Raw genomic sequence first — 22,471 nt, 5'->3', positions numbered from 1 at the left:
TAATGCAGCACATTTTTTTTCTCTTGTAAGTGCACATAATACATCAAAAATTGGTCTTATATATGCTCCACACATTATCAAACTCCTCTATGAGCCTGATTAAAAATATTAAAAATATTTACTTCAGTATTGATTTAGGTCAATAGGTTCCTCGAATTGCCGTAGACAGGGCAAGTCCATTTAACAATGAAAGTTTTTTATTTTGCAATTTTCATGGCTTACTTGATCTAACAGTTGTTATAAACTAACTAACATTCTGGAATTACTTCTACTGAATCCAGCTAGTCTACAGTTGCATGTCTTAGTTAACTTCACATCATATAAATCACTTTGTAGTCACACATTGATAGGTCTTGATACTGATCTAAAGCATCATATATTTTCCCAATCAAATACTGTGCTGCATGGAAATCTTCAAATTTTGGATGCATTTGACATTATAAAAATGTGTGTAAGGAATTATTCTGAAGCCAAAGCTCTGTGCTAATATTCAGAGAGATTTTGAACCGCCATTACAGTTTATTCTAATTTAAAACAATTTCCTAAATCAAGCACAGAGTTTGTTTTCTACAGCTAAAAAAATAAGCCTTTATTTATCAACTTTCAAACACGTACCTACTGTTGATTATCTTCTTCCTCAGGTGTAAGGTCATTTAAAAATCTTGTAATATTTCATCAAAAACTGAAGTTAGAAATATAAGAGCCATAAATATTTATACTCTATTATCTGAAACTTCATACTTATACTTCAGTCTACTACTCTGCTATCCTGAATAACTTTTCCCTACATTTTCTTCCTTATTCCTGTATTATAGAGTACATCTAGAAAAACTTACCTTGAGGGATATTATTCGGAAGCAGCTGCATGTAAAACAAATGGATTTCAGCAAAGTTAGTACTAAGTGATTTATACCCACTGAGTATATACCTCACCCATGTGATCTGTCCCCTTATCAAACCCACTTCAACATTTATTAATTAATCCTTCCGTGAAGTTCCTGAGATTAATAATGCCAGAAGAGTAATATAGCTCCAGTCATGTAAAGGATCTATACTGAGAGGTCTTTTCTGCAGGTGCACTCACCGTATAGTAACTTGCCCTAATACTCTGTGGCTGTAATTAAATAACAATCATTTCACTGTTATTAATCACAAAATCTCTGGGGCTTGTGAATATGGCTTTAATAGCTTGGTAAGAGGTGGTGTTCAGTGATGAAAGATGAGTGAAAATTTATACAGCTCTAAACACTGACATTCCTTAGGGTTGAGAAGTCTGCTCTTGTCTATCCACAGTGGCTCCGATCCAAAGCTGAATGAAATACAGGGTAAGGGTGAGTCCATGATCTTTGGAGCAGGCTTTCCTTCCTCAGGTAGATGTGCTTTCTGCCAAGTTCAGACATACATGCCTTTCAAGGATGCCATCAGTGAAGCTGAATTGTTTGTCTCAGATATGTGATTTTGGTGAAGGTCAGTTCATCTGTCCTGAATGTCAGCAGAAGGCAGAGGTAGAAACTGATGACAAAACAGGTCCCAGTCAGTGTGGATGGTGATTTATCCACATGTCACCATAATGCATAGATTTCTGTCAAAGCTATGCACTGAGGCTTTTAGCACTGAAGGTCTGATTATACGGATTTTTTTTAATTATTTTTTCCTAAGAGTTCCTAATGTGCTCCTTCCTTCCTTCCTTCCTTCCTTCCTTCCTTCCTTCCTTCCTTCCTTCCTTCCTTCCTTCCTTCCTTCCTTCCTTCCTTCCTTCCTTCCTTCCTTCCTTCCTTCCTTCCTTCCTTCTTTCCTTCCTTCCTTCCTTCCTTCCTTCCTTCCTTCCTTCCTTCCTTCCTTCCTTCCTTCCTTCCTTCCTTCCTTCCTTCCTTCCTTCCTTCCTTCCTTCCTTCCTTCCTCCCTCCCTCCCTCCCTCCCTCCCTCCCTCCCTCCCTCCCTCCCTCCCTCCCTCCCTCCCTCCCTCCCTCCCTCCCTTCCTTCCTTCCTTCCTTCCTTCCTTCCTTCCTTCCTTCCTTCCTTCCTTCCTTCCTTCCTTCCTTCCTTCCTTCCTTCCTTCCTTCCTTCCTTCCTTCCTTCCTTCCTTCCTCTCTTTTTTTTCATTAAGCCTTGGTTTTTATTCTTTGTTTTATTTAGTGTTTTTTGTTTGTTTGCTTGTTTGTTTTTCCTTTTTTTCAACCATTATTTTTTATTTTCCTAGTGGGCAAATCAAGCAGTAAGTCTTGAACAATTGTGACAAGAAAGTTTTCCTTCAGGATATGCGATATAAGCTCTTTTCACAAGACACACACTGCTATGTGGCACCTGCCAATTCTCTCCCCATGAACACAACGTATTAGTTCTCAATCCTTTCCAGGACCTTAAAATGGAGATAGCTGTGACCTACACACATTGTCAGACATGATTCAGGTTTAGCATACTACGGAAGTTGACACTGTCCCAGGACTCACATTTCTTCAGGAGAAGAAGAAGCTAATTATTTCTTACAGATGCAAAAGCCTCCAATAGCATGGAGAACAACAATACAAGCCAAACATGTAAAAATAGAAAAAAAACTTTTCCGAAGGGAGGCTTTTTATGAAAATATTTTTCTTTTGATACATTCTTTCAATAAAAACCTGAAAACAGGAAGTCAAAATAATTTTCTCCCTCCTTCCTTACGTTCCTCTTTGCACGTCCTTCTTCAGTTCCCAAAAATGTAATGCTAAGAATGATTGTAACAAATAACACGCTCATACTTTGAACACACAGATACCTCATTGAAACACCAGTGCATAGCATCTGCACTGCAAATACTCTTCTTTTGTTGAAAGTTTTAATGGCTTGATCATTTACTTAGAGTTGAATCTCTCACTGAATCGTGTTGCTGCAGTGTAGCAGAATATAGGATTGTGCAATTTGTTTGATTGTTGCTTCATTTTTTAGAATTGTCTTCTAGTTCAACGGAGGTATATATAAGTAAGATATATATAAGCTCACACAGATGTGTCACAGAGTGGGACGTGAATATCTCCTTAGTAGAGCTCTGCACTAAATGAGTTACTAAAGTAATGGGAGACACTTGATTTGGAATCGGGACTCCCAGAAATATTTCAGTACTTCAGGTAGTTTTTCAATTTTCCGTATTTGTTCACTTTGATTACATTACATTAATTGGGTACTATTGTAGCAAAAGATATTACATGCATCATATAAAAATCCTTATAAAAATCAATTTTATAAAGCCTTCCAATGTTTTTTTTTAATTATTTTTATTTTTTTTTATTGCAGGTACAACACGTATAAAATGCATCTGTTTTTACACACCATTTTCACATTGCTTTGGAGGAAGACAGATTTCTATGTTAATATCTGGTTAATAACTTGCCTTGTTACACATATTTGCAAATAACCTACGTCAATCTGATCTTACACTGAAGTGAAAAAGACTACTAAAACTGCCACTGTTCCCCAAACTGCAGTAAAATTCCTCAGTGCTAGATTGATTTACAGATGTTCTTAAGGCATTTCTGTTTTAATGCTGGAAGAAAAAAAGAATAACGCAGTCAGAACAGGTTTTACAAGGAGAATATAAAAAACATACATGGTTATATAAGTCTGTTTTTTTGTTTTTTTGTTTTTTTTTTTCTTTTAGCTATCTTAAAAATCTTCATCAGATAACACTTTGAAGAGCAATCAAATACTCTGTGGGTGTTTCAGACTTTATGTTATACTTACTGTGGGAGTAAGCAACTCTTTTGACTCTTTCACAGACATAACTCGCATTTTTCAAAAACCAGGAATAGTATTCAACACAGTACCTAAAGTAGTAAAATTAGAAGAGTGCTGTTTAGTTGTCTTTCATAAACATAGCTCTATGTACATCATGCTGGTAATATTGCTCTTTGAATATAGAAATAAAAATCTATATTCTAACCTCTAACCTATGCCATTAGATGCTTGGAAAGATTCAGTTAAGCTCTATTCACTGACTGGTGAAAACCAGATCAATGCCCTGAGGCTCCATGTGGGACTCAGAGAGTAGCCATGGAAAAATTTCTCCTTGGAAGGAGTGATGAGGCATTGGAACAGGCTGCCCAGGGAAGTGGTTACCATCCCTGGAGATGTTCAAGAAATGTGTAGATGTGGCAAAGAGGGACGTGGTTTAGTGAGCCTGGTGGGGATGGGTTGGTGGTCGCACTAGATGATTTTCTGTGGTCTTTTCTAACCCTAAAGATTCTATGATTCTAGGGACTCATGTCACTGATGACTGAAAGCTGTCACTGGAAAATGTACCATGGAGTATTTTAAGAAGACAGAAGCAAGTGAAACTGCTGCTAGATTTTACCTCATGGCATCCTTTATGGAATGTCTTCTTTGGCCAACGCAGAGGCACAACTGAAAAAACCTGCAGAGCTCCATCAAACAGGGATTGATCTTCTGCAGCGTGATGGTAACAGGGGGTGAGGTCACGTATGGGTCTTTGAGGATTGCCTGTGGGCACCCTAGGAGAAAAAGAACCATGAACTAGTTCTAAAAACTGACCCATAAAATTCTGTGCAATGACTTTTCTGGGCAAACAGAAACACACAGATTAACAGGTAAGTTAAAGTCAAGTCTGATTGAGGCAGATAACTGAGAAAGAGTGAACACACAGACTGGCACTTGCTTGAGTGAAAGTAAAATGTGATTATCAATTCATTATTATTTATCACTTCTGGTAAGTTATTGAAATCTTTGTTGCTTTTACTTATTACAAATACAAGGGACAACTCTAAAGATGTAATTTATTTATTGTTGCCTTTCCAGATTGAGGTTCATTTGCCACTGTAGCATCAGTTTTCCACAGCAGAAAGCAGTGAGATGAAGAAGAGTACAACACACTTATTACATTTGATCTTTTCTCTATACAAACGCTAATGCAGGAGTCATTTCCAGTTCCACAGTTTCCCACACCCACTCTCTATATCTGAATCTTGGACTTAAAACAACAGACCTAGTAACAATCACTCATCCTGTTCTTTTAATCTCCTTCTCTTATCCCCATCAACAAAACAAACACAATTTATGCAGGGGCTGTGGCTTTCTCACTGTCCATCTCTCTAGTTATCTTGCATTTTCCACTTTTGCTTCTACTGCCTTGAAAAATCAGCTAATTTCAGCCATGATTTTAGAAAAGAAATCCTCTGAGTAAATACTTTCCTAGAAGTTATAAAACTGCCAAGAATCTGAAATAAATAAAGGTCATTTTTAGCCTGCACTAAGAGGAAGGTAGGAAAAAATTCTCCATTTTACTCTTATTTGTCAGCTGCCAGCTGGTTAATCATTTTTTTTTTTATTTATTTCAAGTGACAACCACTGTATTGCTTGAACTTAAAAAAAAATGCAGGAAAATAGTTTATTGAGTTATGGACTGTTTCTTCCCTCTCCAGTGATAACTGAGAGGAAAATACCTGGTTTGTTCTGTTCACTGAACTTTCTGCAGTCAGCAGTGAGAGGTAAACATTTGCACACAAAACACTTCATTCCACCAGGAAACGCAGCTGTGCCAGGCTGCAGATGGATTAATACAAGAGAATAGGTGATGGCAGCTTGTAAGTATTTCTATGTGGTTTTTCAGTGTGAAATACAATCGCCTTTCAGACTCTCTTTCTGTCACAGAAAAGATGAAAATGAGGGAAAATGAGAAAAGGTAAGGCAATATTGATGCTGCTTTCAATTTTTTTTTCCAGTGTTTTTCTGTTTCATATGAAGAAAGAACCATACATTAACCATAATCTTGTCTTCCTGAAACCGTACTCTGTTACACATAACAGAGTTATTATGTCTTTTGCCTTTACTTAAGAGTTGTGTTAGAGTCAGTAAAAATCAAAGGACTTGACAGAAAAAGAAATGCAACATGTAAAATGTGCTAAAAGGCGGCTGGGCACAGCTACAGTTCATGTGTGATCGTCACTGCTTTGTGAATTGAATCACACTGCTCTGAAGAAGTGATGTTGGAGGAGCACACTGTGCTTTCATGCTTTTGCCTTTCACCCACTGGGGTAGGGGAGAGCGAATGAGGGGAGCAAAAGCAGCAGCAGTGGAGATGCTGGCTGGCTATTCCATTTGTGAAATCAGTAGCAGGCTTTGGCCACGTGTTCAGATAAACTGCTGTATGTGCAGAGTATAATCCCTTCAGACAGTGTAATTGCATTTCCAGGTTCACATGTCTCACATGCTTTATAGCTTTGGGCTATCTTATGTTACATGATAGGGGAGGCTACTGGGGTCAAATTTAGACTAATGAAGTTCTGTTGAAATGAGATTCAGTTGTCTAGTGCTGACAAGAAGTTTAATATAAAATGGCATTCGTGGGCAGGAAGAAAATAAAGGCACAGCCAAGCTCAAAGAGATCTGATATGAAACAATTTGCCTTTGACCAGAACTTGCTCAAAGTAGCAGGAATCCTGAAGGAGAAATAGGTAGGCCTTGCAGCTACTGTAGTCCTGGTTGCCTCTGAAAAATGGCTATGGTCTCAGTGTCACAGAGTGCACAGTTCTCAGCCGAAATCAGTCAGTGTTGGGTGGGAGCCCCATTTCTCTTCATCTTAGCATCTTACTTAAAATCATACAACCATCAAGGTTGTAAAAGACCACTAAGATCATCTAGTCCAGCCATTAACTTGTCACCACCATGCCCACTAGTCCACATCCCTAAATTCCACTTCTACACATTCCTTTAACACCTCCAGGGATGGTAACTCCACCACCTCCCTGGCAGCCTGTTCCAATACCTCACCACTATTTATGAGAATATATTTTCCTAATATCCAACACCCAGGGCCTCAATATCTTTCTTATAATGAGAGGCCCAAAGCTGAAAACAGTACTCAAAATGCAGTCTCACTAGTGCTGAGTACAGAGGGACGATCACCTACCTCCCTGCTCCTGCTGGCTACACTATTTTTGCACAGACATCACCAGCAATTGACACCCCTTATGGCAATTAAAAATGACTGATGTCTTGCTTTAATAAAGCACTCTTTGTGTTAATAACTGAACATCAGAGCATGTGGCAATGAGATTTGAGATTTCAGTATAGATGTACAGTAAGAAGTATGTTAAGTGTTGCTGGGAGTAATTAAAATTGCTAATACCCACCCTCCAATGTGTTTTAATGTCTCCACCAAAGTGGATGTTCACCATCCCATCTAGCAGGTATTGTTAGTGCTTTACTCAAGCTGTGTGTTTTGCCAGCAGAAATTCTGTTCTATCTAAATGTAAATCAGCAATTTCAACATGGATTCATTTATGTAGGAAAGTAAATAAAAAGTTGAAAGTTAAACAAATTACTCTGATATTCATTTCTAATAATAATTTCATTTTAAATTAATGCTATATTTACATATAACTGTATAGAATGCTGAAATTCTCTTTCAAGTAAAGACTGATTTAATTTTATTTGGATTGGATACTATATTTATGTTACATTGTTGAAATTAGAATTTTCAGTATTTCATAGTAATTTCTTACATCTCTTTGTAAAGAGATTTATTTTATTGATTAAATTCATAAATTCCTAAAAATTCAGATTGATACAAAGACATTTTCAACTAGAAATTTAATACAGCATTTTCTAAGATTTTTTTGTTTTTAAGAAATTGACTTGCTCAAAACAAGCAATAGATAGGAGAAAGCGCAGCTGTCTGCAGAGCTTTGGTTTTGTCCTTCTGAAATTACTGCACTGCTGTTACAGGCAGGTAAGTGACCAGCCTTTGCAGTGATGAGCCCTTTCCCCTAGGAAGAGGATATCAGCTTTCTCTGACTCTGAGGTTAAATTTTGCTGTCAGTGAAAAGCAGTATTGTGGCTACTGTGAATAACACAGGCTTAAAATATCCCCCTCTTCATGGTATAACATGCTCTCAGATTTTATTAGTCAAAATGAAAATGAACAAGTAAATATACAAATAAATGCACTTTTGTGATTTAAGAAATGGCTTCCTCGAGTAATCTCTTGACCTTCAGGGTATTGTGGATGTTATTCATTGTTTTGTGATCTCACTACCTGATTTTTTTCTCAAAATGCCACAACTGCTATGTGCAGATGGACAGCATCTACCATGGTTTCTGATAGAGAGGCATTCCATTCTTTGCTGTCATTGAAATCTATGTTTTCCAGGCTTTTTTCCATCCAAAAAGGATGGGTTCCCACTCATAGATTTATCTGGGCTTACAGGGTTGTCCACTAGGTAGCAAATAGCAGATGAACAAAATCTGTGAGTGGACTTGTGATGTGTACTGACCAGACTCCAGCAACTTCCAGTTAGGTGGTCATTATTTAGTCCTCAAACCAAACTCATCCAAGGCAAACAAACAACACAGAGAAGTTTGTTTGTTGTTTTTGAAGAATTATTTCTTGACGGACCAGAACTATCAGATTGCTCTGATCACCATCAAAATAGAAGACTGTATTTATCTTAAATTCTTTCCCTCACACCGTCAAGAGTGAAAAGAAACCAAATTGTTGATTTGAACTACATGTTGGTTCATTTTCTTCACACAACCAATGCCACATGATTTGGTTTCCAGTGTGATCACTGGGAGGAGGGGATGCCAGCGGCCCCGGAAGTCTGCAGGATGCAATGTGTAAGTGGATAGGTTGGACTTAGACTCACATGCTCAGCAACCAAAATCAGGGAGGGCTCTCCCAGAGTGCAGACACCCTCTCTGACTTTGGATCAAGTCCTGATTTTGAAAGGATGTAACCTCCTTTTAAGTACTTACAGAAATATAATTTTACTGATCACATGACTAGACTATATTTATAAATGGAGTGGCACATCATCATACATGTACTACTTTAAGCTCTCATATTCTAATTGATTAGGCATATAAATGGAAGAACTGAACTCTCCCGAAAATTGAGCTGATAAGATCCCTCGTTAGTGCAAGAGGGAGTTTTCAGCATTGAAAACTCAGGGAAATTCTGTATATTTCATATGATGAGGATTGACTTAATCATTTTATTTCTACCAACAAGTAAATTTGAAGCTTGCCCATTTCTTTTGGAACAAATGAATGTTATGATTCTTCAGTAGCCCCTCCATGTTAAAATGGAGAACATACAGAATATGCAAGTTAACTCTGTCAGCATAGCAGAATTTGTTCAGTGAGAAATTATGTAGGATTCAGAAATATGGAAGCAATCTCTTTGGTCTTTGGGATGTTTTACATGTATAAAATGTACTATAATATATATTAAAGATGCACATTTTTTTCTGGATGAAAAATGGCATACTGTTGAAAACTCAGGCTACTATTTTTGCTGCATGATGTGCAGTCACTTACGAGCAGCCGAATGAAGTTTCAGTATCAGGCCAGGTCGGTAGGGTGGAGTAGACAGAACTGAAGAAGGCAAATCTATAGGATGGAGAAGAATTTAAGAGGCTTTGATGTATTAACAGGAAAAAAAGAAAAAAAAGAAAAAAAAAAAAAAAATCAAGAGTAAGTGGAAAAAAAAAAAAAGCTGCATTCACAAACCAGTAATACAAACTTCTATAGAACTCACATTCTGCATTCACAGTCACCTATTTTACTAGATGCTATTTTCTATTTCAGAAACATGCCAACTTACACACTTTGTTATTTTCCCAAATCAATCTCACCTTGCTCTGTTTGTATCTGACTGTTGGCGTCTTGAGGAGGCACAGTCTGCACCCAAAGCATGTTCACATCAGCTACAGAAGAGAAATAAGTGCTTCATTTCATTCAGAAACTTTGTTTTTTATCTGTTTACTCAGAAGTCAGGAATAAGATTGCTGAACAGTCAGGTCCTTACCCCATATTTCCAGAGACATATAAGGATTTCAAGATGAAAAAGGAAGGACAACATGTATTCGCTAGATCTTGGAAAACGTATTGGCCAAGAAAAGATAGGATTTAAAGATGGTTAATGTACTGGACACCCAGAGAAGCAGTTCTGTACTGCTTTTTTCGTAGGTCTGTTCACTAGGTTTGAAGCAAAATGTGAGCAAAGAATTGGTTGGCAGGACTTGGTATTCCCCAGAAGAACTAAGAACTTACAGGACAGTCCCTCTAAGTTCTTTTAGCATTTCTGTGATACAGGTATCTCCTTACTAGTGACCAGAGCAAATCACCCTGAAGGTCATCCCAACCTCCATCTCTGAAATGTGTTTTGGGATGCACTTTTGGACAAACTCCAGAGCTAATGGAGTAAAGCTGGTATTGGTCCTCCATGCTAAACTCACCAGGGCTGGGCTGCAAGGCTGGTGATGTAACTAAGGTCCCCTCAGAAGGAGGGACTCCAGCTGTGCCTTGTGGTCTTGAAGTGTCTACATGCAGTGATGGAAACCCCAATGCCTCTATACTAATCATCTTTGTCCGTGGTGGGGGCCTCGTGTTGGGACTGTCCTCTCCTTTCAGGGCAAGAGGAGTGCTGGTACCTGAAAAAGCAGAAAGATGGAGGGCACCAGCAAGAATAACATCCTGGGAGACAATAAATCCCAAAATACACACAGAAAAACCAATAAAATCAAAAACATACACAGGAACTCCCACCTACTTTTTGAGTTCTTCCACTAGCAAGTCAGATTTGATTTTTCACTTCATTTTAAAAATTATTTTCTTTTATAGCTTTTTTTCTGGAAAAATATGTGGAGTGCCAATAAAATTGGATATTTTAACTGAGAACATTTCAATACGCAAGTTTACATATACAAACAAACAGGAAATAAAAGGGCTGGAGCAGCTCTCTTATGAAGGCTGAAGGAGATGGACTTTTTCAGCTTGGAGAAGAGAAGGCTTTGGGAAAACCTGATAGCAGCCATCCAATTCTTAGAGGGAGCTTAATAAACAGGAGAAAATCAACTTTTGACATGGCTAGGTAGTGATAGGACAAGTGGGAATCGTTTTAAACTAAAAAAAAAAAAAAAAAAAAAAAAAAAAAAAAAAAAAAAAAGGAGGTTTGATTATATTTCAGGGGAAAATTCTTTACTCTGAGGATGGTGAGACACTGGCATAGGCTACCTAGAGAAGCTGAGGTCGTCCCATCCCTGGAGGCACTCAAGGTCAGGTTGGGTGGGACCCTGAGCAGCCCGAGATGGTGGTTGGCAGCCCTGCAGCAGGGGCTTAGAACTAAATGTTCTTTAATGTTCCCTCCAACTTGAGTCATTCTATGATTCTGTGATTAATGGTCCTTTCTACTGAGAGAATTTCAGGCCTGATCTACTTGTTACGACAAACTTTTATCTATAGTTTAACATCACAGTGGTTTGCAGCAAAGATATGCTGCCACTTGTCAAGACATTAACAAAGGATAATATAAATTTAAGTCTGACAATATTTACTCACTTTTAAATGTCCGTGGATGTTCCGCTGATGGTTCCACAGTTTTGTTTGAGTCTTCCTGTGATTTCATGAAACTTGAAAAAACAGAATCTAGATCTTTGAGGCGTGAGAAGATAGGGTTAGTACAGTCAGTATCAGTGGCAAATTGCATGATAAAAAGGAAATACATCAGGTTATAATATAAAAGAAACAACTGTTCTCCTTTTAAAAGAAAGTTATTTTTTAGTAAAGTACCTTTGATCTTTTAGTTTTATGTTTTTTTTATAGCAGGTGAGAAACATCCTGCAGCTTTCAGCACAGGTAAACATGCCACTGATTCCAAAGGCTTCCTGTCAGTGACAGGTGGAGTATCCAGGCAGCACAATGGATGAGTATATTTGATTCCTTTCTGAAGGTTACTCACATAAAAGCAGATTTTTCATTCTGAGAGCTAAGGCAGATTATAGAATCATAGAATCATTTGAGTTGGAAGGGACCTTTAGAAATCATCTAGTCCAACTCGCCTGCACTGAACAGGGACATCAACAGCTAGAGCGGGCAGCCCAGGGCCTGGTCCAGCCTTGCCTTGAAAGTCTCCAGGGACAGGGGACACAACTTCCCTGTACTAAACAGGGTCACCTACAGCTAGAGCAGGTTGCTCAGAGTCCTGTCCAGCCTGACAGGGATGGGCAACCTGGATACTCATTTGGACCAAAAGTATCACACAGCTTCACCAGTCCAGCTCTTTTTTTTTTGTTTTGTTTTGTTTTGTTTGTTTGTTTGTTTGGTTTGTTTGTTTTGTTTGTTTGTTTGGTTTGGTTTGTTCCTTGCATTGGATATTTATATGTCTGTAGATTTTACTTAGTTTTGCAAGACGGAGAAGGAACGTTCATTGCAAATACTACCTAGACATGGTTTTGATTGTAGTTACTGTTTCTTTTTATTCCCCAGGATGTGCTTACCCAGGTCAGAAGATGTGTTACTGGAAAATGTGTAATTAATAACAGGAGATTTCTCTAGTATTTCCCAAAAGTCAGACAGATTTCTCCCTGCAAACATAAAGAATTAAAGAAGATGGACTTGTTTCTCATGTGACATCACTGTGAGTAAATAAGGCAATAATTGAGATGGAATGGTTTTTGAATTTACCTGTTTGACCTGTCATCACACAGATGTAGATACAGTCTGAATCATTGCTCTGACGCACTGAAAGACAAAGAAATGCAGAATAGATAATTGTTACTAGCTTTCATTACATGATACCATCTTAAGTAGTTGAAAATGTAAAACTGAAATGGTATGTGGCTACTACAACTGAACGAAAATTTTCTTTCAAATTTCATTTTGACAAAGAAATCAAAATATCAGTATTTCCTGGATAAATGTTTCTATATAATTAAAATTTTGAATTACTCATACGTTTACAAATAAAATAAATCTCAGAAAATATTGTCTATTATAATTTCTTGGGGATCAAAATTTCCCTAGATACCAGCACTCAATTATAACGTACTGAAAATTCAAGGAAAGAAAGAAAAGATACTCATAGAAAATCATATTGGAAAATCATATTGCTCTTATGTGTCTGTATTATACATACAAACTGGTTATGCTTTGCTAGATAAACGATGCTGAATTAGAGCAATAGGATTTTATATACATTTCTATGCTTGTTTCCATGCCAGGACTAAATAATGCAAATAAGGCAACAATAAATACTGAAGAAGAAACGCAAACCTGAGAGAATAGAAGTAGATTTGAAAATTTCTGTGAGATAACTGGTTGAGTTTCCAATAATATCAACAAGTAAAGCAGTGAAATCTAGACAACAAAATAGAAAAATTGTAACTGAAACACATATTCCAAATTCACATTGGCAAAAATTAACATGATAATATGCTTGTTCATGAAAATGTTTGAAACACTTAAAAGTTCAGAACTTTTCTGCTGAATAGGAGTAGACTTAAGAGGCCATTGGTATACTTATTTGATTGCCAGCCTCTCTTGCATACCAACCTGTTAAGTCATTTGTCACGTTGTTTAAACAGTAGCAGTAATGCATAGGGAACTTGCCAGGGTCAACATTTTTCAAGCTAGAAACTGTAAAGAAACAGAAAATGTGTGTCTGGATGTGCAGCCACATGACAGGGACACTCCTGCACCAGGCAAATGCACTCACTGTTATAAATGGTGACTGACACTTTGTGGAAGGCAAATGAGCTGTGGGATGTGACACTCAGCAAAGAGAAGAGCTTTTTGGTACCTGCAGAAACACGTGCCCATGTGATTAGGAGTTAGAACTAATTATGCAAACAGAATGTTTTGGCTCTGCTCATTTGATTTCAAAAAGACTCCTGAGATATTGATATGATGCAGATGCCTGAGACTCAATTCCTTCTTGTTACCACTGAGGGATGGTTCATCAGCACTACTTTCTTAAAATAAATAAATCAAGCAAGCAAGCAAACCTTCACTGGATTATATAGTGCTTTTTAAAGGCATCCCATAAGTAATTATGCTGTGCTTATCTATGAACACACTAATTTATAAATTCTTTGGGGTAGGCAGATGTCTGCATTAAGATGTGCAAGTGTAACTTGCTCTGAGAATTAATTTTGGATGCAGACAGCATGCATTTGTAGCTTCTCCTTCGACCACCACCAGTTCTTTATCTCCCTCATTGCCACTGGCAGCTTGTCACCTCCCCGGCTACTGCAACGTCACCTCTGAGTGTCGTGCTCAGCATCCCATTCACCAGCTCAGTCAGATTAACAGCAGCCAGATCCACGGACTTTGCAGGCAACTCTGGAAAACAAAGAATCTCTGGAAATGGCTGCTAATCACTTGCTTGTACGAGGCAAAAAGCTTCCACAGTGAGACAACAAAATGAGCAGTTTATGTATTGAGGAAATGCATATGCCAGGAGAGCAGAGAGAAGTTTGGAAAAATCACAAGATAGAGTGAGGAGTGCAATGGTACCCAGAATTTAGGCAGTGCTCTGTGCCAGCTTATGCCTTGGGAGGTGGCAGAAGGGAGCAACATCCTGGTGCCCTCTTGTGCTGGTGATGCATGCTTCCTTCCAAGGCAAAAACAGAGCACACAAACGGAGGAGAAAATACCTGGGAAAAATCCTCCTCCCTTTCCACAGTGCTACATGATTTTTTTTTTTTTTTCTTTTCAGTTACCTTGACTAATATACTAATACTGCAGATAAAATTAAACCTGCTGAATGATGCTTTTTATTTAAAAGATGTTTCCTTTCCCTTGATGTTGCTTGCCTGCTCTTCCCAGGTCTGGATCTCAAAGATGTTCTTTTCATTCCCTACCATGAAGTGATGAAGAAGCAGAGTGACATGGTGCCTGTGTGTGTGCAAGGTCGTCTGTGAATGCATGACAGAGAGGAAAAACAGAGCAGGACGGAAAAAGAAGCAAGGAAACCCAGAATGAGAGCAAAATCAAATTTGGAAAGAAATACAATTTTCCAATGACATCAGTATTATTTTTAACCAGATCTAAACAAAGATTGTGTGAAGCTGTGTCAGAACAAATGGAAGTGGCAATGACAGAGCAGAGCACTGAGAGACTCACACCCCCAGAGATAACAGAGGAACACACCTTTGGTTGAAGTGCTCTGGAAGGAGAGTAACTAAAAAGAGGCACCACCTCTTCACATTCCCAGAAAGAGAGAGGTTAAGTCGGCCAAGGATCTGCACATGCTGGGACAAAGAGTCCTTGTAGCAGAGGTGGTTTTGGTATATGGACTCCCCAGGGTAAATGCAAACTCATTTTCATGCAGCCCTCTTTCACCAGTGCCCACAAACAGGGTCAAAGGTTCCTGATGTGCTGATGTTACCTGCAGTAGCCAGTACTGCTGCTTGCTTCTCTCTCTTATGCATGAAGTTTTCTCTTCTTATGCATGAAGCTGTGAAGCAAAGAAAGAGTCTGAGAAAAAAAAATCCTTGTTGAACTACCAAGTGTTTCTCAGTGCAGCTCTCTGCTGGGGTTACTTTGCTGCTCTTATTCATTATTCACAGAAACCAATGGACACAAGCACTGCAAAGCAGCACACTGAGTATCCATAACAGCAGGAGATTAAGTGCCTAGCAATAAGCATTTCCCAAAAGACCTTCCTGGCCCATTGAATGCCAGCTAAATGGGGAAAATGAATTAATTATGAGAGGTCACCCCCTTAAATCAAGAATCAAAAATTAAAAATTAGTAGAAAATTGTTTTCACAGATTGATCTGGGCTTGCACTCAACACTGACTGACAGGGATGAAGTAAAATGAGGCTAACTCAAAAGAGATCTACATGTAAGTTTGTTGTGAAGAGCAGATGTTCAGGGCTGTTTTTGGGGGAACAGTGTGGAGTGGGGCTCAGCAGTTAAGGCTCCTTTCTGGAATTCTCTTGATAATGAACAAGGGCAAGATGCAAAGTAGTGATACAGACATTACAGACAGGTTGTAGTGCAGGACTTAGCTTAAGCTCCCTACCCCATCAGTGGAGAGCTGAGAGCCTCCAGAGGGAAGGCTACCCAAGAGAGCCAACACTTGCTATGTTAAACTCCCATGGAGCTGGTGCTGAGCAGGGTTTGCTTCAGTGGTGGTACTCCTATCAACCCTACAACTCAGAGCTCCCACCAGACAGTAGGAAGCCTGGGTCCAGTTTCCTCTTCAGCAACAGGAAGGCTGGAGGACCAGAAAAAGCAGAAGTGAAAAATAACCTGTGCATAATCCATGGTACAAGGTCCTTAAGTCATGGCTCCCCATGCAGTTCTAATCAGCTGCATTAACATCTCACTTAGTATGTGCTAAATTCAGGATGACAATCTAGCTGATCGGTCCAGCCCTTCACACTTGCCTGTGCAGTGTGAGAGAACAGAGTACCAGGCCTGCCCTAGACACAAGAATGGAGAAATCTCTCAGGCCATGGGAGAAGTTGAAAAAAAAGATACAGTTTTTGTTCCCCAGGGAGCACCAAATCATCATCCTTACCTATGTTCCAAACCAGAAAGAGACACAGAATTCCCAGGCTCAACTTTGCAGGCACATGCCAATACAGCCACCGCATCATGGATTCCAATTTCCAGTGGTTTTGGCTGCTCTAGGAGAAAGAAATACTGTTTTGGTATTGTTACTGCTTGTAGTATGTGATTTGCTCCAATCCTTGCTGCGCTTTACTGGGACTCAAAGAATCATAGAATCACTCAGGTTGGAAAAGACCACAAAGATCATCTGGTCCAACCATCAGCCCATCACCACCATGGGCATTAAACCACGTCCCTCAGTACCACGTCTCCATGTTTCTTAACAGCTCTAGGGATGGTGACTTCACCACCTCCTTGGGCAGCCTGCTTCAATGTCTCACCACTCTTTTAGAGAATAAAGTTTTTCTAATATCTAACTTGAACTGCCCCTGGAGCAATGTAAGGCCAACACTCAGTGAGGTTGCCTACACAGTTCTCTTCCTGGATAAACTGTACCCACAGCACACTAAGACATTAGGTTCCCAAGTCTTCTTTGGTGAATCAAGATAAAATTTACTTAGATTCAACTTCAGACCAGTTGTAAGATGAGCTCTTTTTTGCAGAACTGTTGCTTGCCCAGTCATCCTTAATCTTATCACAGAATCACAAAACGGCCTGGGTAGAAAAGAACCTCAAAGGTCATCTGGCTTCAGACCCCCTGCCATGGGCAGGGTTGCCAGCCACTACATCAGGTTGCCCAGAACCACATCAAGCCTGGCCTTGAATGCATTCAGGGATGGAACATCCACAACCTCCTTGGGCAACCTGTTCCAATTTTCTATTTCTACATTTATTTACTCCAACCAAGATACATCCTGTGCTGCCTTAATGGGGGCTAGAAAATAAGGAGGAATGTGCCCAGTGTGGCCCTTCACCCCTACCACTTTTTTTTTTTTTTGATAATGAAAAACGCCAAACAACTATGCATCTATCAGAAAATAAGAGTATGAGAGTTAGCAGAAAGAGGTCCAATTCTTTTTGCATATCAGCTAGCTCTTCTCTTAGTAGTTAATCCTACATGTATACAGTGAACCATTATCTTGAAGGTAACACTGTTTGATTAACAGTAACCATCGTGTTTAACATCTTACCCATATTTAATTCACTAGAGAATTAACACAGTTAAAATAGTTAACTTATACTTAGCATTTCTAAAAAGAAATCCTTCCATGGAATGATGAAACGATACCAAACTATTCTGTATTTGAAACACCTGTGTTTGCTTGCTTGTGTATCAGAAGTGTTCAAACACTAGCATTGTAAATTTGAAAGCGCTGCAAAGTTTCTAGGTACCACTTAGCTATTAAGTTCATTTGTCTAATCCTATTGATCCACAGTTTCCTCATAGCATGTGCAGGCTATGGGCTGAGGATGAGAGAAAGCCTTGTCCAAATCTCATTCCCAAGATTTCACAGCCAAGAATGGAATGGAGAGCAAGGCAGTCAACCTCAGGGGAGGCTTGTAACTACATCCATTTTGGAGCAGAAGGGCTATAGTGGCTGATACACTCAGTCAGAGGAAGTGGGTTGAGAGGATTATTGGACTGTGTGACTGAGGTCACTTCAGCTCTGTGAGATCTATTTTGCAATGACAATTTTGTGTTTGAGGACCATGGACCTCAGCCTACATGTTTCTTGTGACCTCTTCCTGCACACAGAGTATGACCAGGCAGAACTGCCCATGCTATCTCTGTGAGTGCTGACTCAAGGGACAAAAACACAGCTAACACCACTGATGCCACTGTATCGCCCCTGCAACATAAGGCTGGCCTTGGCTGGAGGGTCTTTGCTGCTCAGACTGGGAGAAGAGCCCAAACTTCTGCCTTTCATGGAGATTTTGGCTGTGCGGCAAGAGAGAATCTCAAGTACAGGAGGTGGGAGAGGAGAACAGCCCCTGCTCCACTTAACTCCCCCTGGAGACATCGATCAGTGTTTTTGATGAAGTAGATCAGATTTCACTACTGCTTTATTTATGTCCCATTGCTGTCTGTGGTGGTAGGAAAATTGTTTAGCAATGGATTTGGTGCAGTGTGATAATGCAGAGCTAGAGAGCATGTTTCCAACGGGCAGAACAGGGAGGAGCAGTCTGACAAATGAAAGAACTGTCTTAACAAAACACATTGGGAGAGAGGAAAAAAGGGACTATTGAAAAAGAGAAAAAAAGAAGAAAAGAAGAAAAAAAAAAAAAAAAAAGAGAAGCAGCATAGAGTTGTGCTCAGAAGCATCTGACAGACACTGAGAAATGCTTTTTTGCTCATCTGCTCATCAAACTCATCTGAGTTTGCAGCTCTCTGCTGCCCACCCCACTGAGATGCTCCTCCACATTAACAGCACACAGAATCTTCTCCACGCACAGCACTGCTTTGCAGCACAAATTCAGACCAGGCATTAGCGTGACCATTTCATGCAAATTTAACTGGGATGTCATTACATGCTACAGACTCCACAAAGAAAAAATACCTAGTGATTTGAATATCATTCAAACCTGGAAGGATGGATCATAAACCGAATTCTGTTCTAGAATAGAAATATTAAGTAAAATTGCTATGGAATCAATGGAAAATTCTCCTTTCATAGGAGAATGTTCTGACTGATTTCCAGGTTTATCTCTGTGGTATCCCCTGATCATCATAAGTGCTTAAGAAGAAATTGTAGAGAAACTTTATTACTAAGAACAGTGCATCGGGAAGACTGCCACTACTTCTCAACAGCTAAAAGACTGGTTTAAATTTGAAGCATTAGGTTTTCACTGCTTTCCAAGATCTTTTCAAGCATTAACACATTTGTGCTGTCCAATTAAAATTTAAAGACATCTGTGAGAAATACTCCTGGAACTTCTGCATGAGCCATCTTATCTCCCAGCACTGTGTTTAATAGTAATATTAGCTCTTGGACATACGCCATGTTTGTGTTACTGTGCTTATCTCATTTAAAAATTTTAATCTATCAGGACAGGACTTAATTACTTTGAAGCTGTATCTTTTTTTGTTCGCCAATACAAGCAACACTACTGTGATGACTGAAATACGTTCTGGATTATAAACAGGAAAACTTTCCCGTACTCCAGTTCAAAATCACTCACAAGTTCCACAAAAACAATAGCAAAATCCACAGGCGTTGAAGGAGCAGGTGTCACACAACCATGAGCAAGCAGAAAAATTCCATAAACTATCTTTCAGTTAATGTTTGCCTTTCAAACATTTATCTGATACAGGCTGTAATTCTCCTTAACCTGTACTGAATGCAGTAATCCACTTTTTGTGTTGATTTTAAGCTGAACAATACTAGAATACATTTTACTCAGGATTTTGAACCATAGTTCTTTGGATGGCTGAACTATAAAGCTTAATCCACTTCAGATTCCACTTATATACTCATGAAGACCTTTTATTAAATACCTCTGTGCTATTCTAGATTAGCAGTAATTTTAAAACAACATGGTTATGAGCTATGCTTCATTTGAACTCATTTTAATGCGGTAGGCAATCATGATTTCTTTTTTTTCTATACAAATAGAGTGCAAACAGATATAAAGTAGTTTTCCCGTACCTTCACATTAAACAGAGCAAAATGGAATTCAAGAGACCAAAGAATTGGGTTTTTTGTTTGTTTGTTTGTTTTTTAAGGAAATTTCTTGATTATTAATTTCCTTACTTTTGTTCAGTCTCACTATCTAAAGGTCACATCTCATTGTAAGCACACCACGATACACCAAGTTTAAAGAAATGTTCCACAATCCATTAATACGAAAATATGCCTCTGTTAGAATTACACACTTCGTTAAATTGCTATAACCACTTTTTAAGCTCAGGTTTATTTGTATGAGAATTAGACGATTGTAATCAAAATGCATTTCATTTTTTATGTTCTCACTCAACAATAGTAGCACAGGCAACATGATTCCTTCCAAATACATTTGAAACTACTGAGATTTGGAATAGCCGATATCAACTTACCCAACTTCTCTTGACAAAGATGATTATCTCCAGAGCCTATATAAAACAGGAGGCTATTGCCAGGTCTTAATAATCACTTAATGAAAGACTTGGAGTAGACAGACTTGATAATCTTGCTTTAAAATCTTGTAAAAATTGTCATCCTAATCCCAGAAGGACCAACTGAAGGTAACACAATCATAAGCAAACAAAGTGCCCGTTGAATCCCTGATGGAATGACTCTGTGGCAAGCCAGGTCAGGGCTGGAAGATTCTTTTGGCAGTGATAACTTGAACTGCAAAGTAGAAGAATGGTTGATTTTTTCCCCCTTTTAAAGGGACAGCTTGTGTTACTGAAATAGGCCAATGCCACCTGAGAAAGAGAGAGCTTGGCCAGGTGAAGACACTTTCAAAAAGCTTTATCATGCTTGGGTTAGCAATTTAACAAGAGGTGATGCTCAGCAAATTGTGAAGATACCTGACGTGTGTATTAACTGTAGAAAATAAAAAGGAAGAAAACAAGCAGTTAAGCAGAAAACTGCCTGGCATTGGGGTGAAGTGATGGGGAAGGAACAAAGAGCTGGTTACAGTGATATAAGGCAATTTCAGTGGTGCTGAATGATAATTATGTAAGCTAAGAGATTATCATCATTGGAAGCTGTCACTGAAATTTTGCTCCCATTTACTCTGGAAATAATTTTTCTGAAATCAGTGGATTTAAACCCAACGTGATTAAAAGTAGATAATCACCCATTCAATAGCTTCTCTGTAAGCTACAATCAACCAAAACATGTGAGTACTGCTGTCATTCAAACCCTTACAGCAATCAGAGGAAAGAGGGAAAAACAAAATGAATTGACAACTAGCTAGTCTATGGAATAAAAGGCACCCTAAGGACCAGCTTAAAACCTCAAAAGCAAAATATTCCTGATCCCTGTTATAAAGGTAACAGGATAAAGAAGACTTGGCAGACATGATTCGTGTAAAGAGGATGTTAGGAATGGTCCCTGGACTTTCCTCAGCTCCCAAACACACCTTGGGAAATGTTGGGGCTGCTGGTTGGCCCAGTTCAGAAGTGCACTGGGACTGTACTCTCAGTGTCATGGCCCTACAAATAGTACTGACAATTGGGTTGAAGGGATGGACTATGCTCCCCAGCAGTACTTAATTGATTATTGTGGATGTTCCTTATTTTGTTTTCCTTTTGTTAGCTTTCTTCATTAAATTGTATTGCCTCAGCCTTGCACTTCTACCAGCTGAAGTAAGAATGCTATTGTCCAACAAAATCACTGTAATTTCCTGGTATGTTAGATATGACTTTCAGATTTCAATCTTATTTTGAAGGGTTCCTGTCTTCCCATAGAATATTAAATTATAGGTCACATTACGTGTGTAGTAGAGTGTTGCCTTCACCTGCACTTCATCAAGAACTTCAGAACCTGGAGGGCAATGTTTAACAGAATTGCAGCTGGTAAGTATGAAGCTGACAGTGCACAAACACACATGCTCAGTCTTACCTTTATCTTCTTGCACTTTGCCTTTCACTTTTACCTTATTTTGTGCTGGGGGGAGTTCAAGAAAAATTTCTTCTGAGAAAGAAGAGTGAAGTATTGGAATAGGCTGCTCAGGTTGATGGTGGAGTCACCATCTCTGGAGGCATTCAAGAAAAGGGTAAATGTGGCACTGGGGGACATGGTTTAATTGGCTGATGGTGATGGGTTGATGGTTGGACTTAGATGATCTTAGAAGTCTTTTCCAACCTTAATGAATCTATGATTCTATAATACAAGAAAACGTGTACTGTACTGTAACCAGTGGGATGTTATTGTGTCTAGAATTATCTGATTCTTTTTTGTGTGAATCATGACTAACTGAGGAATTTGGAAACCTTTTTTCATTGACTAGACTCACCTTGTTTTTACTGACTTAATTACCAGTTGCTCAATATCTCATTAGCAAAACTGGAATGAAAGTCCTCTCTGTAACAGCTGACAAAAACAGGTATAGCCAAGAAAATGTGTGCACTGGGATCTGTTCCAACTGTTTGATGTTTGGCTATGAGGACAATTTGACTTTCAACAGGTTGTACCTCATGCTGTGTTTTACCCTGGGACCCTGTAATTTTAACTTTGCTCAGCTGCAGAGCAATACTCAGGTGTCTGGGCAGGGACATTGTTCAGCCCCAGCCTGGACTCTTCAGGACAA

General features: G+C 39.0%; 2 protein-coding genes across 2 annotated transcripts in view; both read right to left on the bottom strand.

The window, feature by feature from the left end:
* DNAAF11 (dynein axonemal assembly factor 11) overlaps window positions 1–22,471 on the bottom strand; it is a 348,016-nt gene that overhangs the window by 27,515 nt on the left and 298,030 nt on the right. The gene's annotated exons all lie outside the window — the stretch shown is intronic.
* Window positions 3,653–20,554, bottom strand: HHLA1 (HERV-H LTR-associating 1). Its single transcript, XM_048939556.1, has 15 exons — window positions 20,289–20,554; window positions 16,302–16,405; window positions 15,161–15,229; window positions 14,032–14,112; window positions 13,487–13,570; window positions 13,324–13,407; window positions 13,045–13,128; window positions 12,457–12,513; window positions 12,270–12,356; window positions 11,332–11,424; window positions 10,230–10,424; window positions 9,627–9,698; window positions 9,310–9,381; window positions 4,328–4,484; window positions 3,653–3,800 (listed from the first exon to the last, which is right to left on the bottom strand). The coding sequence occupies exons 2-15, from the start codon at window positions 16,378–16,380 to the stop codon at window positions 3,653–3,655; spliced, it is 1,362 nt and encodes a 453-aa protein (XP_048795513.1). The 5' UTR covers window positions 16,381–16,405; window positions 20,289–20,554.

The sequence above is a fragment of the Lagopus muta genome, chromosome 3 (genome assembly GCF_023343835.1).
Source record: "Lagopus muta isolate bLagMut1 chromosome 3, bLagMut1 primary, whole genome shotgun sequence".
Taxonomy (NCBI): domain Eukaryota; kingdom Metazoa; phylum Chordata; class Aves; order Galliformes; family Phasianidae; genus Lagopus; species Lagopus muta.
This window is presented reverse-complemented; position numbering and strand designations above follow the sequence as displayed.

What these genes read in the sequence shown, in the direction of transcription:
- HHLA1 (XM_048939556.1), bottom strand. Translation starts at nt 16,380, where the DNA reads ATGATGCGGTGGCTGTATTGGCATGTGCCTGCAAAGTTGAGCCTGGGA. An exon ending in AGCAGTACTGGCTACTGCAG is followed by an intron (nt 14,113 to 15,160) that starts GTAACATCAGCA and finishes TTTGTTTTCCAG; the next exon opens with AGTTGCCTGCAAAGTCCGTG. An exon ending in CGTGACAAATGACTTAACAG is followed by an intron (nt 13,129 to 13,323) that starts GTTGGTATGCAA and finishes TTTGTTGTCTAG; the next exon opens with ATTTCACTGCTTTACTTGTT.